This window comes from Piliocolobus tephrosceles, chromosome 14 (assembly GCF_002776525.5).
Source record: "Piliocolobus tephrosceles isolate RC106 chromosome 14, ASM277652v3, whole genome shotgun sequence".
Taxonomy (NCBI): Eukaryota; Metazoa; Chordata; class Mammalia; order Primates; family Cercopithecidae; genus Piliocolobus; species Piliocolobus tephrosceles.
This window is the reverse complement of record NC_045447.1, coordinates 913,883-930,290: the sequence shown is the minus strand read 5'-3', so window position 1 is coordinate 930,290 and position 16,408 is coordinate 913,883. Positions and strand designations below refer to the sequence as shown.

General features: G+C 65.1%; 1 protein-coding gene across 9 annotated transcripts in view; it reads right to left on the bottom strand.

Annotated features, from left to right (window-relative positions):
* Positions 1-734: 734 nt before the first annotated feature.
* Positions 735-16,408, bottom strand: part of EXD3 (exonuclease 3'-5' domain containing 3) — a 116,353-nt gene continuing 100,679 nt past the window's right edge. For 6 of the 9 annotated variants that reach the window (XM_026457501.1, XM_026457502.1, XM_023227625.2 and 3 more), the window contains 3 exons: positions 3,294-3,387; positions 1,327-1,365; positions 735-1,104 (listed from right to left, as the gene is read on the bottom strand). In XM_026457501.1, coding sequence (XP_026313286.1) covers positions 791-1,104; positions 1,327-1,365; positions 3,294-3,387 — 447 coding nt within the window. In that variant the 3' untranslated portion in view covers positions 735-790. Of the gene's footprint in view, positions 1,105-1,196; positions 1,366-3,293; positions 3,388-4,542; positions 4,832-16,408 lie in introns of all 9 variants that reach the window. The other 3 variants (XR_002734816.2, XM_023227623.3, XM_023227620.2) reach the window with 3 other exon arrangements.

Below are 16,408 nucleotides of genomic sequence, written 5' to 3'. Positions count from 1 at the left end.
CTGCTGGGGTTGCTCGGGGCTGAAGGCGCTGGGCTGCAGTCCCTAGGGGTACCCAGGGGCAGTGGCCAGCCCTGGTGTGGCCGGGAACCCACAGGGAGGTCCTGGCTGGGCCGGTCCAGGGATGCCCAAGGCCTTCGCACCCGAAGCCTGCTCCTTACTCTGGGCAGAGGCGGCTGCTTCTCCCCAGCCCCCAGGACCCTGCTGCCCGAGGCTTCCGCCCGACTCCTCGGCCAAATCTGAGCTGATTTCCTTTCCAGGCAGGAAGCAGGGGAAAGGGATGTGGGTGAGGGGAGGGGGCACATTCCTGGGATGACCCCTCCCTGGGCTCGTCCTCCTCTCCCACCTCTGGGACCCCCTTCCCTCCCTGCTCCACCTGGCAGAGCACCCTCGGACCCTCAGGGTGGGCAGCAGCAGCTACGTTCAGACAGCTGTGAGGACGGAGACGTTGGTGCCCACGCATGCAGAGCCCTGGCTGTGGCTGGCTGCCCAGGTGCCTCTAGTGGGGCTGTGGCTGCCGCTCTCCCACAGGGACCACACAGCCCTGACAGGGGTGATGGAGAGACCTCGTGGGTCCCACCGGGCTAGAGGTCCCAGCATCCTGACCATCTGGAAACCCTCGTCTTCTCCCGACAGCTGCTCAGGTTGGGACCCCGCCTCGGTGTTCCCGGCGCTTGCTGGCACAAAGAGGGGCCCACGAGGGGTTTGTGGGGGCGAGCATGAAACACGTGAGCAAGTCCACGGCCGTGGGCCCAGCAGTCGGGCACTTTCCATGTTTATTGTCTGGTTGTCCTCAGAAGGGGCTGCTGGCCGGGCTGGGGGCTGGGCTCGGCTCACAGGGGCTGGGGACGCTCTCCAGGACGTCTCGGAAGTGGGTGGCAACACGATCCAGGTGGGAGCCATCCCAGAAGACCTTTCCACAGCGTGTGCAGCAGTAGAAGTGCCGCAGGCTGGGTGTCCTCAGCACGCCCACCGGGACCCCTGCCAGCTGCAGCCGGGTGCCATTGGTCAGCGTGTCCGGTGTCTCGGCCCGCAGGTCAGCAGCCTGCAGCCAGCGGCAGGGACGGTCATAGGTGCAGCCCCCAGGGGCTGCCTCTGGGGCTGGTCCTGGACAGACAGAAGTGGCCTATCTGCTGACCCTGCCTCCTCCACTTCCTCCTCTGTGCCTACCTCTCCTATGGAGGGACCCCACCCCTCACCTTGTGGGCCCTAGGGCCCCCAAGAGCCCCCTCTGTCCGGCCGGGACCCAAGTCCCCCATTCTGGGGCAAGTCGGGTGCCAGGGCCATGGAGAAGCAGCTGTGTCCTTGGTGGGCGGTCCCGGGGCTCACCTGGCTCCTGCACCTCCTGGCTCTGGGTGGCCTTGTCACCTGTCAGTCAAGGATGAGAACTGGTCTGGGACGGTCCTAGGGATGGGGCTTGGCAGGCACCAGGGTCCACGACGCAGCCATGCGGCTGAGCACGGTGACCTCATGGTGTGCGGCCTCTTCACGCACACCCCAGCCTTCGAAGATGGCAGAGGGCAGGGGGCCAAGGAGCTGTGGTACCGGCCTGGTCCCCTCCCCTGGGAACTCACACCTCGGAAAGGTCTTGGGGCTCAAAGGTCCCTGGGAAACATGTTCTAGGCGCGAGATCTGCTGATTAGGGCTCTTGGGGGCCTGAGAACCGGCGGGCGGGGGCGGGGGCAGCGATGAGCAGATAAACCCACTGCCAGTGAGTGAATTTCGAAATCAGCCAGCACAAGGGCGGGCGGGTGGGCAGGGCCCAGGGACTGCCAGGCTCAGGGTCTGTTGGAGACCCTGGGAAGCGGCTCACGCAGGCCCTGTGAGGCCCCCCCAGTCCCCAGTGAGAGCCCAGGGCAGGCAGGGCCAGTATCCACCCAGGGGTCACTGCAGGGCTGAGTGCATGATGGCCGAGGGAGCACTGGCCAGCAGGTGGGAGAAGCGTCTGCCCTGCTCCTGTTGACCCTCGTAATTTGCTCAGCAAGCATTTCTATACAGATGGCTCCGGATCAGCTGCAGCCGGGGATGAATGCACGAGGCCCCCACCCCAGCCCCAGCTCCTCCTTGAAGCCCAGGAGGCCATGACCCTCATCTGGCCTCCCTGCCTCACCCCTCCCTGGCTGGCCCCAGCTCTTACTCTACAGTCCCTGTGACACCTGTCAGCCCATCCGGGTGTTACCCACCACCCTGGGGCGGTGTGTGTGCCGTCCTGTGCCGGGGCTCTGGCCTGAGTGTGCCTTTGAGAGCGTCGCGGCCTGAGGTTGGAGGCTACCTCCGGCCTCGCTCTCTGGGGTGTGCTCTGCTGGCCGCCTGGGGTGACCGTCGCTCCTCGTCCTCCTACCCTGAACTTGGACTGACCCTTTTTTGTTTTTATTTTTGTTTTTGAGACAGAGTCTCGCTCTGTCGCCAAGTTGGAGTCAGTGGTGCGATCTCGGCTCACTGCAAGCTCCGCCTCCCGGGTTCATGCCATTCTCCTGCCTCAGCCTCCCGAGTAGCAGGGACTACAGGCGCCTGCCACCACGCCTGGCTAATTTTTTTGTATTTTTAGTAGAGACGGGGTTTCACTATTTCAGCCAGGATGGTCTCGATCTCCTGACCTCGTGATCCGCCCGCCTCGGCCTCCCAAAGTGCTGTGATTACAGATGTGAGCCACCGCGCTCGGCCTGGACTGACCCCTTTCTATCCACCTCCATTCCCTTAGTCCCCGTGCCAGCCCCCGAGTGAGGATGACCAGGAGCAGCACCCTCCACTGCCTCCCTGGGGCGCCTCCCTCCCGAGGGTGGGGGCCGGCAGTTCTAACAGTGGGGGGCGGTGGGGCATAGTTCCAGCCCCTGTGCAGATCTAAAACTGCAAAGTCCTTGGGTGGCCTGCACCCTCCACAGGGAGAGAAAGAAGCCCTCTGTCTCATTTCACAGGCAGGGAAATGGGCTGGGGCCTTCCCTGGGGAGGGTGGCCATCTGGGGCCAGCTAGTGCTGTGTGCAGGTGTAGGTGCACGTGTGTGTGTGTGCGTGCACTGTGTGCCTGGGCCCAGCAGAGAGAAGGAGGTGCACACCACTCCAGAGGGTCACCGAGGGCCCTGGTGTCCTGATCTCCTGGTCTGCCACTGCACAGAAGGGAGCAGAGGCCATGTGGGCACCTGACCCTCGCTGTGCTTTTCCCACCTGTTGTCACCTGGCCGCCACCTTTATCTGAGGAAGCTCAGTGCTGGACAGGACAGGCCCCCCTCCCTGGCTACCCCAGCAGGTCAATCCATCCCAGGCCCCACAGACCCAGTGCCTGACCCTGACGCACTCACCTGAGCTCCTGGGCCCGTCCTGGTGGCCGCTGAGCCACACGAGCTGCTTCATCATGTCCCTGGAGACCTTCAGGTACTGGTCACAGTTGCAGGCCTGGGGGCCAGAGGGGGTGCTGAGGCCCATGCGGGGCTTCTCCAGGTGCCCCTACCCCAGCCCTGTGCTTGTTCCTCGAAGCTCTGGGTCTGGCCAAGGGGTTTCACAGAGACAGATAATGGGTCCCCTCCTGTCCCCATGCATAGTCCTGTGGGGTTCAGGCCACACCACCTCCTGGAAGCCCTCCCTGACTGCACTGGCTTCTCGTGGGGCCCTGGTAAGCCTCTTCTGTTTTTTTTTTTTTTTTTTTTTTTTTTTGAGACGGAGTCTCACTCTGTCGCCCGGGCTGGAGTACAGTGGCCGGATCTCAGCTCACTGCAAGCTCCGCCTCCTGGGTTCACGCCATTCTCCTGCCTCAGCCTCCCGAGTAGCTGGGACTACAGGTGCCCACCACCTCGCCCGGCTAGTTTTTTGTATTTTTTAGTAGAGACGGGGTTTCACAGTGTTAGCCAGGATGGTCTCGATCTCCTGACCTCGTGATCCACCCGTCTCGGCCTCCCAAAGTGCTGGGATTACAGGCTTGAGCCACCGCGCCCGGCCGCCTCTTCTGTTTTTTGAGAACTTGTGGAACTCTCTGCCCAGCTACGCTCTCCAATCCCAGAGCCCTCGAGGGCAGAACCAGGCCTGGGTCCCCTCTGGGCCACCTCAGCTGGGGTGTTGGACACATAGTCCAGCCTTAAAGGGTCAGTGTGCCCCAACCCTTGACCTGTCCATTTCCGCATCCACATTTCTCTGTGATACCTGTGCCTGCCACTGCCCTGGGGCGGGTGTGGCTCTGAAAGTGGCGGGGGGCTAGAGCAAAACCACTTTGTGCCTTGTCCAGGGCACACAACGGGCCCCCGTGGCTGCATTTTTTTTTTTTTTGAGATGGGGTCTCACTGTCACCCAGGCTGGAGTGTAGTGGCACAATCACAGCTCACTGCAGCCAGAAACCCCGGGGCTCAAATGAGCCTCCCACATCAGCCTCCTGAGTAGCACACCACCACACTCAGCTAACTTTTGTATGTTTTGTAGAGATGAGGTCTCACTATGTTGCCCAGGCTGGTCTTGAACTCCTGGGCTCAAGTGATCCACCCTCCTGGCTTTCCCAAAGTGCTAGGATTCCAGGTGTGTGCCACACCCAGCCCCTCTGGGTGGTTTCTGAGTATGACCAACCTGCCAGGCTTACTGTGGTGCTGGGGGCGGGGGCAGGGAGGCCGGGACCAGCTTACACCCCGAGTCATGACTTGGAGGGGGGTGCACCGCCTTCCCAGTGGTCACTTCCTGGACAAGGAGACGGGTCGAATCCCCAGGACTCCCCAGGCAACACCAGGAGGGGGCTGGGTGCCCACTGAGAGCCAGGTCCCAGGCAGGCACCCGCAGGTCCTGTGAAGGTGTGGGCCTTCCCGTCACAGCCCTTCTGATGTCAGAGCACCCTGGGGAGGAGGTGGGGCTCCCAGGCCACCTGTACAGGGGAGCAGGGAAGAGGAGGCCAAGATCCATGGTCACATGGCTATTCCAGGACCCCTCCCCATGCAGGAGCTTTGGGTGAGCCCCGGATGACATGGCTGCCGCAGGCAGGTGGCCTCGAGGCCCCTGGAGCCTCCGGGTGTGCCATGTTGGGGGCACTGGCCCTGTCCCACATGCTCTCTTCCCCTGGGCCTTTGGACAGTAGGAGGCTGCACTACCTGCTTCCAGCATTGTAGCCCCCACCAGTTCACAGGCCTGAGGCTGGAGGTGGTGGACAGGTGGGGCTCTTCTGCTAGGAGGCCCAGGCTGGGCTAGGGAGACAGGACCCTCCCTTCCTCTTCCCCTAGCTCCCATCTCTCCACCAGGAAGCTCCTTGTGCCATGATGGCAGGTCCTGTGCCCCGGTCTCTGGGCCCAGCCCAGATCTGGGTCCAGCGGGCTTCCTGGGCAGGTGTGCAGGTGGAGAGCCCTGGCCGTAGGTCTGGCTGGGAAGGGCTGAAAACAAGCAGGTGGTCTGCCCTCCACAGAGTCCCACTCTGCACTGTGCAGGCCACCTGCAGGGACAGTGCCAGTGGGTGTGGGAGGGGCAGCAAGGGTGCAGCAGGGCGGGATGGGCTCACCACGCCCCCAAGTCCTCCACATGGGGTCTGGGGCCTTCCCAGGACCTGGGCCAGGTGCGCACGCCTGGGCGTGGCCAGCCAGCTCGTGCTGAGTCACCGGGTGCCGTCAGTGAGGGCCTGGCCCAACCCTCGGGAACCACTGGTGCTGGGTTTCCCACGGCTGCTGCCCGCTGTGGGCCTTGTTGTCACCCACAAGGCCCTGGGAGGCCCTGCCCCGGCCAGGGCTGGAAAAGCCGGTTCTGGGCCCGCTTGCTGCGCCCGCCCTTGGCCCTGGGCTCCCCAGCCACAGGGGGACCTGGCACTGAGGGTCTCCCTGTCCATCTGTCCACTCCAGGGCCAGCAGCCCTTGCTGGACTGACTGCCCTGGGCAGGTGGCCACCATGGGCTGAGGGAGGCTGTGGCTCTGCCCTTGTGAGCGGGGCTGGTGGCCCAGCACACGTCTGGCCTTCAGACGGTGATCGTCCACCTGAGACCACCTGCCTGATACCCTGAGACCTGTCCCCCAGCACTCGGGGTCTGAGAGCCTCTGCCCTCCCATTTTGAAGAAAAGGGGCTTCTGAGGGCTTCCTCAGTCACAGGGCACTTGGCGGGCCACGACCCCATGCCAGGGTTCTCATGCCACCTCCCTCCATCAGCATGGGACACACAGACGCCCACTCCAGGGTGCCATCGGATCTGGGCAGAGACGAGTAGGGCCTGACAGGGACCCTGAGCAGAAGCCAAAGCTGGGGGCCCAGAGCAGCACAGCGGGGTGCCTGCACACCTCCACCCCCTCCCCCCAGTCTGAGCCCAAGGGCAGGCAGCCGCCGCCCCCAGAACCTCATTGGGAGGGAGGGGTGGGAGGGCCCAGGCGAATGGGGGGCAGGACTGGCTGGGAAGGCTCCCAGCTACCTGCCCAGGATCCCCCGTGTGCCTGGTTCCCACGCTCCTCAGCCACTGGGTGCCAACAGCATTGTACCAGCCCTGACACAGGGCACTTCCGCCCGGGACCGTGCGGGCCGGGCCATGAGCCCGTGGGCGTGTGGCTGCCTCCTGGGGGCCGGGCCACCAGCCAGGCTGTCCTGGGAATGCTGAGGCCCATGGACCCACAGCCAGGTGGGTCTGAGTGGACGTCCACCCTCCAGGGCCCTCTTCTCTCCAGGCCCAAGGAGGAGTGAGGGAAAGAGCTGGTCAGCCACTGCCCCAGAGCTGGCCGTCCGGGGACGCGCACCCAGGACCAAGGCAGAGGCCAAGATGTGTTAGGGGTGGGGTGGGCAGCTAGGAGGGCTTGAGGGGTCTGTTCCCAGGGTGTCTGGGGGCTCTGAGCATCAAAGCTGGGAGCCACAGCCACGCGTGGGCCCAATTCCCAGCCCCACTACCAAGGGAGTGACCACAGCTGAAAAAGCCAGAGCTGGGCTGCAGAAGGTGCCTTCAGCAGTGTCTGTGTGCCCACCTGACCTGGTGCCCACCTGACCTGGTGCCCACTTGGGTGCAGGGGTCACACCCACTGCCCCAGGCTGCAGGCCAGCAGGTGTGCCAGCCTATGCCTCCCAAGCAATAGGTGGCTGGTGCACAGATGTGGTGAGGGAGGACTGGGCGCTCCCAGGCAGACAGGGCTGGGCAGCTGCACATAGCCCCTGCACACAACACCCTGGGACCCCACACAGCCCTGAGGTCTTGGGTCTTGACAAGTGGGGGGCTTGAGGGAAAGAGGCAGGCAAGACATGAGCCCTGGGACCTGCCAGGGCCGGAGCACGTGGGGAACCCATGTCCTGGGGTGTAGGGCAGCAGGCAGTGGCCTGTTGGGTTGGGAGCCTGGGAAGGGAGCTCTGCTCCTCCAAGAGACCGGGCCGGATGTCTGCTGGGCCTGGGCCGAGGTGACCTGAGCATCCCTCCTGCATGCTGGCTACCCTGGGGACTCCCACAGCCCCTGCTCTCCCGGCCCAGTGGAGCTCAGGTTCTACCACCAGGCTGGGAATGAGCCCCGGTCCCTCGGGTGATCTGACCTGAGGGGTTTCTGCTCTGTGCCCAAGCCCAGCTAGACACTGACCCCCTGAGTAGGTGAGGTGAGGGGGTGAGGGTGGCAGGGGCCTCTTTGGGGCCTGCTGTTTCTGAGCAAAGAGCAAGCTTGTTGTAACCTCAGCCCCGGCCTGTTTCCTGCACTCCTCCCTCTGGGCCCCATGGTGGATGTGGGAGGTGGGGTCTGTCGGGCTGGGGCCTGGCCTGGGTGGAACTCCTGCAGGAGATGCCAACCTGGGATTTCCAACCCTGCAGGCAGGTCCAGGAGGAGTCAAGGCCTAAGGCCACCAGGCAGGGCGTTGGGGGTGCAGGAGCACACTCTGGAGCAACAGGACATTTCTGCTCATTTAGAACTGGAAAAATGGCAAAGCATGAAAGAGCAAAGATAAAATCTCACTCCGTCCCACTACCTGCCACACGGAAGGGCACCCAGCACCTTCCCTGGACAGGCCTCTGCATGGCAAGGGCTGTGTGCTGAGATCCCCACGACGGGAAGAGGGGTGCTGGTGGGGGTCGCCAGTGTGCCATCCCAGGGTGGACGTTGCACATTTGGTCCCTGGCAAGCCCCTGGGCGGGTCCTGAGGCTCCCAGGTCAGCCGTGCACTCTGACCTCCCCTAGAGCTGCCCAACAGATGGTGGGGCCTGGGGTGTGGGCCTGACACCTTGCTGGACAGGGCGAGCCAGCGACCCAGGAGGAAACAATCAGGCGCCAACCTGCCCGCTGAGGCCTGGGTCTGGCCCACACCTCATCTTCCCACGCTGTCCCCAGAGTGCCTTGCAGCCCTGGGCTGCCCGCCCCAAAGGTGACCCGACACTGTCCCCTGCTGTGGCCCTGTGAGCCTCCTCAGAGAAAAGGGAGCTGTGCACTTGCCAAAAGAACCTGGCCAGCCCCGGCACTGACTTTCCACTGGAGACAGCGCTGGGGTGGACGGAAGGCCGAGCCCCAGGCCCCTGGGGAGGTGTGTGCAGCCGGGGATAGCGGCCGTCTTTTGGGAAGCTTTTAAAACCCAGTCCATCCCCTTGAAGCGAGCTGGTAGCCACCCCCTCAGTGATCCCCGCCCTCATGTCCCGGGAGTGTCTGGAGCCTGCGACTGAGGATGGCAGCCCTGGAGAGGCCTCGCCCCTGCCCCCTTGCCCCCCCCGCCCCCAGGGCCCTGGAAGGGCAGTTCCCACGAGCCCCAGCCCCTCCCCCACCCAGCCACTGCCCCGTCCCCTTTGTGTGGCCAGGACAATGTCTCCACAGACAGCGTGGGGGATGGGCCTCGGGCAGTGTCGGCGGTGAGAGGGTCCCCGGGGGTCGGGACAACTGGGCCCACAGCCCTCACCCCAGAACCCCCAAAAGTCAGGGCCCTGAGTGTGGGAGAGGAGTGAAAGGGCCCGTGAGTCTCCAGGGGCCGGGTCTAGGCCCACGTGCGCGACAGGCAGCCCCTCGTGTGCTTGGAGACGTCTCTCATAAGCACCAGGGATGGGGCGTCTGCATACGGCTGGGTGTCAGGGTGTGAACCAGGAAGCGTGTTACTGCCTGTGTCACTGTGTGGACACGGAGGACATGTGGCCGCCTGTGGCAGGGTCTCTACTTCCTGCAGCTGCCTCAGAATGTGCCGCCTGGAGCCACCGGCCCTGCCTGGCCCACCGGGCTGCCCCCAAGGCTTGCTTAGCGGGGTGGGGGCTGGCGCCTGGCAGTGGGGTCCCCATCTGGCACCTTGCGTTCCTTGGCCCAGCACCCCTCTGCACAGGTCACCCCAGACCAGGTTCCTGTGAGGGGCCCCAGCCTTTCCCTGGGCACCCCCCGACCGGGCTTTCAGGCCTAGGCCCTGAAGGAAGGCCACCCCACTCTGTGCCCCCCGACCTGGTATCCAGGCCTGGGGCTTGGCTGTCTTTGCCCACCTCCTCCCAGCCTGCACCCCCACCGCCCAAAAGACCACGCGTGTGAGCCCTGACCCACTGGCAGCTCTGAAGCCTGTGGCCCCAGCCTGAGGCGTCCGGCACCCCTCAGGATGTGACCCTTGTTCCAGCACACTTGGGGGCCCCTGGTTGACCCGTCCAGGAGGGCTGGGGGGTGAGCCACAGGGCCTGGCACTAGGTCTCCCACTCACATGGGATGGTTAGCGCACACCCCGGGGGAGGGTGTGCAGGACACAAAGCCCCGGAGCAGGAATTTCAGATCAAGCGCAGGGTACGTTTTTATATGAAAAAAATGATCGTTTTCTGAAATTCTCCTTAGCAAGCGCCTGTTTGTCAGATCCCCTGGCCTGCAGGAGGAATAAAAACGGTCGGGAGTTCCAGACTCCACTCCCCGCCCAGACCCCAGCGCTCCCACCTGCCCTGGGTCAAACCAAACAGAAGCCTGGCCACGCAGACTCCCAACACCGTGCCCTGGGCCTCGGGCTCTCTCCAGGGGCTCCGGGGCGCCCCCCCACCCTCCCCATCCCCCTCGCTGTAGCCCCCTCCTGTCTCTGAGCCTCCCAAGGAGAGTCCCCCTTCTCCCCCTGCCCGGGGCTCCAGAGCTTCCCCTCCCCCCTTGCCCCCCAGCTCTCGTCCCCTCCCCCGCCCCCCCCAGCCTCCGCGGGGCACGGCGCGCTGGCTTTCCCAGACGGGGGAGGGGCGGCGGCCGTGAGAACCCGCCGGGCCGGGCCGCGTGGGAAAGTGGGAGGAGGGGCGGTGGAGGGCGGGGCGCGCCTGGGAACGGCCCCCGCCCCCGCGGCCGGCCTTTGAAACGGCCACTCAGGGCGCCCGGCGGAGATTCAAAAGCAAACGGCCGCCCGCCCGCGGCCTTCCCGCGCCTGCCTGAGGGACCCCGCCCGCCCGCCCGTCCAGGGTCGCAGGGGCGTGTGGGGGGGCCGAGACCTCCTCCTTCCCAGGGACCGCGGGGTCGCTGGGGGACTCAGCTCCCCGCCCACAGAAGGGGGTGAGCCTGCGCGCCCCGGGCGTGCGCATTCTAACCAATGGGGCCGGGCCCGGCAGCAGGTGGCAGGCCCTGAACCCGCCCCAAGCGGCCCTGGGCCGACCCTCGTAGCTCCCACTGTCCGGGAGACAGGGCCCCAATACTCTCTCCAGGAGCGGTGATGGTCCCGCCGTCGACTGGGGGACTTCCTGGAGGAAGCGACATCTAAGCTGGGGCCTGGCAGGCCAGGGGGAGATGCAGGCTGCTCCGGGCTGCAGCGGCCGGCGGACAGCAGAGTGGAGCGAGGGCCCCGGGCTGGGCAGGGCAGAGCCGCTGGGGGCTGAGTCTAAGAGGAGGCCGCGGTGGGAGCCGCCGCGTGGGCTGCTAGAGCCTGGGAGCCACGCCCTGCGCAGGGGCCTGGGTGTGACAGGCCTAGCCTGGATGGAAGGGGAGTGGCCCGCTCAGCCCACCCTGCTCCGTTCCTTCCAGGGGAGCTCTATGTGGGAGGGGCACGTTGTGGGATCTTCAGAGGAGTTGGGGAGCTGAGCTCCTCTCCCCACCTCAGCAAACCCATGTCATGAGGTGCAGGGGTGCAGGGGGCAGCTCTCCTGCTCAACCTGACAGGGCAGCCCAGGTCATTCTCTGAGCCTGGTGGGCCTGGAAGGATGGGAAGGGAAGGGTCAGGAGACCCCAGCTGGCCTGTGAGGAGGCTGAGGCTCAGGAGAGGCAGCCCTGCCTCTGTAGCTGCAGCCTGGGGAGGCAGCCCCAGGAGCGCACCTGCCAGCCCGCCCAGGGCCTCTCCTGTTGGGTGGGAGAAATGTGGCCAACGGACACAGACCCTACCTTGTCACCCTAAGGATCTCCCCAGGACTCCCTTCCTTGAACCTGGCCATGGCCGGTCCCTCCTGTGTGCACCCTAACACTCCGAGGCCAGCCTGCCCACCCCATCCATCCAGGCTGAGTGGAGAGTGGGGCTGCAGGAGCCAGGCCCAGGGGCCACCTGAGGAGGGGCGGTGGGGCCTGGGTGTGCTGCATGGCCCTCTAGTCCTCAGGCACTGCCTCAGGAACCTGTGGTCCACAGGCCGGTGGGTCCAGGTCCTCCATCCCCAGGGGCCATCTCTTGGGAACCCAGGCTGGGCTCTGACTGAGACCCACGGCTTTTCTGGAAGGCTGCTAAGAAAGGGAGGGACGAGGGGCACTGGGGCCTTCTGGAGGGTCCCCAGCCCACAAGGCTATGGGGAGGTGGTGTGGGTGGCCTCCTGGGGGAACCAGCTGGGCTCCTGGCTGACCACCCTCCTGTCAGCCCTGGGGGCTACACTAAGTTGCCTCAGGTGCCATCACCCCCTCTTTGTCCCCAGCCTGGGGGTCGTGCTAGGCCCACCAGCTACTGAAACTTGCCCTGCAGTTCCATGCCCTGGCTGGAGGGCCCGTCTTCCTCCGGAGCTCTGGGGCTGGCCCCCTCCCGCCACCTTGTGAGCAGGGAGGAGGTCCTTCCGTACCCTGCGTGCCTGTGTGACATGGGGGTGCCGAGCGTGGGAATGGGGTCTAGGCTGAGGCGGACGGAGTCTGGGAGGGGTGGGGGTCTGTGGCTGCTGCACCTCTTCCTGTCTGTCCCTCTGTCCATCAACTGAGCACAGAGAATGGGAGGGTCTCCAGGCCCATGGCAGGAGTGGGCAGCACTGGGGCCCCCAGGATGGATCTTGGGTCTAGGCTCTGAAGCCCGTCAGGGCAGGCTCCAGGTGCCGAGTGTGAGTGCTTGGGGGCAGCCGCGCTGCAGCCCACTCCGTCCCCTCCCTCGAGAACCCCCTCTTGGACCACCCTCCCCAGGGTCCCTGCCCAGCACTACAGTGCTTCCCAGGCGCCCATGAGCTGGGACCTGGCTGCCGCACCCCCCTCACCCCCCCTACAATGGCCAGCTCTGCCCAGGAGCCCTTGGAGGCAGGGTCACCACAGCCTCCTGGGATGCCCGCTTCCGAGGGGCTGACGCCACTGTTTCAGGATGTGTCCCCGTGGGGGCTGCAGCCCGCTCCCCAACCATGCTAAGGGGGTGGGGACTGGGGACAGTAAAAATAGACGGTATGCCTGGCCATGTCAGGGGTTCATGGTGAGGGTTTTTTTTTAAGCTCGAGCTTCTTTGATAAAATATTTTCCCATGGTAGACGGCACTGGGAATGTTCCCCCATCCCCACCCTGCCCCAGAGGGCACGGCCCCGCCCTCTACTTGAGACCTACGGCCCCTGGGGCTCCTGTGGGTGGGCCGGTGGGCCATCCTTGCTCGAGGGGAGCCCCTCCCTGCCTGACTCAGGGGCACGCGTGGGCAGATGCTACCAGAAAGCCGGCACCAGCAACCCCAGCACCCATGAGTCCCACCGCTCGGGGTCCCCGCTGAGTGGTGGGCCGGCGGTGGCCACAGACCCCTGGCCAGGTCCCTGGCCCAGATTTGGGCTCAGTCACGAGTGCCAATGCTCCCTCCCTGCTGTCTGCCCACCGCGCCACCCAGAGAGCACCCCAGCCTTGCTCTGGGAACCCTGCATGTTGAGTGGGCTTTCCCTCCGGGAACGGCACCAAAATAGCAGAAGGAAGAAGAAAATGGAAAGTCAGCCCGGCGGCAGGCGCTCTCCAGGGAGGTGGCCAGTTCTGGCCGGAGCTGGGGGACAGTGGAGGCTGTGAGCCTCAGATCCTGTGACCGAGCCCAGAGCCAGGCCCCGTGGGCAGCTCCAGGGCGAAAGGCCGATCTCTCCGATCTCGCCCGCTGCGTCAGCCTGAGCGTGCCGCTCTCTGCTGGCTGGTGATGGCCAGCAGTCCTCTGGTGTCCAGATGGGTCATAGCCAGCCCAGCCCTGCACTGTGGCCTCGGGGGCAGGGGCCGGGGTCTGCAGTTGCATGGAGCTGGGCCTGCGTGGTCCCTGGGCCCGGCCTCCATTGTTTTGCCCGTGCCCACCTCTTTGGCCCTGAGGATGGGCCTCCCTTCACCTCTGGGGTAGGGATGGGGCAGCCAGTGTGTGGGGTGGCCGACCAGTGGTGTTCCCAGCTGCCCACTCAGGCCAAGCTCCCAGGGTTCAGCTGGGAGCACTGAGGCTGCAGTGCTGTTGGAGTGGGTGGTGGGAACGTGGCCTGTGCCTGCCCAGCCCTAGGAAGAACTTTCTAGAGCACATGGTCATCATGGACATGTGGCCTGGGGCCCTGGCCCTCCAGGCTCTGAGCACCTCTCGGGACTCCAGAGCCAAGGGGGCAGGTGTGCACGTGGGACCCTGGGCTGCAGGCATTGGGCCACCAGCCGGCTGAGGCACTTGTGCAAAGCAAACTCCATTCTCCCACCCTACCTGGAACCTGGAAGGCCAGGTTCAAATGTAGACATCTCAGCTTCCCAGAGTCCCCTTTCTTACCCTCCTGGCCCCATCACGCTGGCCCTGCGGGACCCTTGTGCACAGGGGGGCCCCTCTCCCAACAGCTCTCTGTCACCTGCCCAAGGGCTCCCTGCTAGGGCCCAGCAGGGTCCCCAGCCCTGACGCACCTCCCTCCTACCTGGGCTCCCACCTGATGCGGCATGTGGCCCATACACATGGGGCTCTGCACAGACCAGCACCCTCTCCCCTGCCAGCCCTGCACCGGGGGTTCGGGTTCTGGTGTGGCTGCCAGCATATGCTCTGCTCCCAGGCTGGGGCGGGCAGGGGGAATGCATGGTTCTCTTCTCACCGTGCGCCACCCAGCATCTGTGGGATATGTACACACACAGAGGCATGTATCTGCAGGGCCCCCGGCCGCGCAGTCCGTGGGCCAAGGCAGCTCACCCGCCCCTTTCCCACATCCTGCCCCCACACAGAGGGGTTGCCATAGGTGGCAGGTCGCTGCCTGGGGCTGCAGCCAGGGCCTAGGGTACCCTCCAGGCCGAACTCCCCGCCGGCTGTTTGCAGTCTCTGAGACCCAGATGCTCCCTCCCTCAATGCCTTGGTCCTGGGAGGCTAGCGCTGCCCTCTCGGGCCTGGACACTTGCTGGCCCCCAACGGAAGTGCAACTCTGGCCTTAGCCCCTCCCAGGCCTGCTCTGCCTGCAGCCCCCCTGGGCCTGGTGCTCCTGCTTGCCACAGCAGGGGCACCCTGGAGGCTACAGGGTGTGAGAGGCACAGTGGCATCAGCAGCCTGGAGCTGCCAGTAGCCAGCAAAGAGGCAGGGCGGACATGGGACAGGGCGGCCCCCACCTGCTCAGTCTCTGTAGCCCCCCATCCCATCCACTCAGCCAGGCCAAAGTCCGCCCTTCTGCCTCCCACCCTGGACACCCTTCTCCATGCAGGGCTTGGGCCCCTCTGCGCCTGGCCTAGGTCCTCAGGGGCGCTCCCCAGCACCCGGCTGCCCAGGGCTCCAGCAGGGGTTTCCTCCCAGCTACCCAACTTCCTGTTTTCTCAAGAAAATGCAGCAGCCGATTCTGAACAGCTCATTAACATGCCTCCCCAGGCGTCCCGGACATCCTGGGGTCTTTACAGCGCTTGCCGGCCTGAGCACAGACAAAGAGAGGCAGCGGACGCGGTTCCTGCTGCCCCTGGAGCCCAAGGCTGAAGGAGAGGCCCCTGGAGCACACTTCCTTGCCACCTGAGGCAGAGCAGTGGGGTCAGAGGGTCAGACTGCACCCCAGGCCAGGGGCAGTGGGAGGTCCAGGGGTCTGTGTGTTCAGGTGCCCGGACGGCTGCAGATCCGAGCCGGAGCTTTACCCTCTTTCCTTCCTGCATCAGTCCCCGCCGGCCCAGCCTGAGGCTGTGGGGGCAGAAGGGCGGTAGCAGAAGGCCCATGCCTGCATCTGTCTCTGCTCAGCCAGGTGGGTGCCCCTGAGGACCATGGGGTGGAGCTGAGCTCAGGGACCCTCCCTGCCCAGCCCAGACGCTAGCAGGGACCCTGGCAGTGGCCTCCATGAGGGGATCTCCCTCCATGACGGAGTCTCAAAACCTCCCCCCAAAATTGGGCTTGGGAGGCTGGGATTACTCACGCCTGTAAATCCCAGCACTTTGGGAGGCTGAGGCAGGAGGATCACCTGAGGTCAGGAGTTCAAGACCAGCCTGACCAACATGGTGAAACCCCATCTCTACAAAAATACAAAAATTAGCCGCCCATGGTGGTGGGTGCCTGTAATCCCAGCTACTCAGGAGCCTGAGGTGGGAGAATCGCTTGAACCTGGTAGATGGAGGCTGCAGTGAGCTGAGGCTGCGCCACTACACTCCAGCCTAGGTGATGGAGTGAGACTCCATCACCCCCAGAAAACCCCAGGAAACAAAACTGAGCTTGGTGGAGCAGCCCCGACCTGCTGCTCTGGGCGGAATATTGATGTGGCCCTAACTCCGGAACGTTCTGGAAGCAGCCCGTACCCTCCACCAGGAGCTGCCAAGAGCCGGCACAGCCCACAGTCCCCCTGCTCCCGTGTTGCCCACGGAGACCCCGGCACCTGGCATGGAGGGGCAAAAGGCGGCATCAACTCCCCCTCAGCCTGGCCATGCCCAGGTGCCCAGTGGGCTCAAGCCAGTCGGTGTGGGGCACGGCAAGCTTGGACAGTGCAGCCCTGGGCAGGTGGCTTAGCTCAGTCCCCCGCTGGGGACAGGAGAGGAGGGAGAGCGGTGAGCTGGGCTTTGGTGCCCCCACCAGCCTCCTCTATGGCTCTTCACCGAGGTGCGGCAGTTCCCACTCAGGGGTTCTGTTGCCCAGACCTTGCTAGAGGTCACCAGGCAGACGCAGGCTGTTGTGTGTGTTACCTTTGGAGAGCGGGGCCCACCCGGCCCGAAAAGGCTACCACAATTTTCCTCGATTCCTTTCAGAAACCCCATGGGAGCTGGAGGGAATTCCCCAAATCCCAACCAGTGCCTGATGGGAGCTGTCCCCGTGGCCATGCCGGCCTGCACTAGGGACGCTCCGCCGGCGCCTCACCCTGGACCCACCAGGGACGCTCTGCCGGCGCCTCACCCCGGACCCACCAGGGACGCTCTGCTGGCGCCTCACCCCGACCCACCAGGGACGCTCCGCCGACTCCTCACCCCGACCCACCAGGGACGCTCCGCCGGCGCCTCACCCCGACCCACCAGGGACGCTCCGC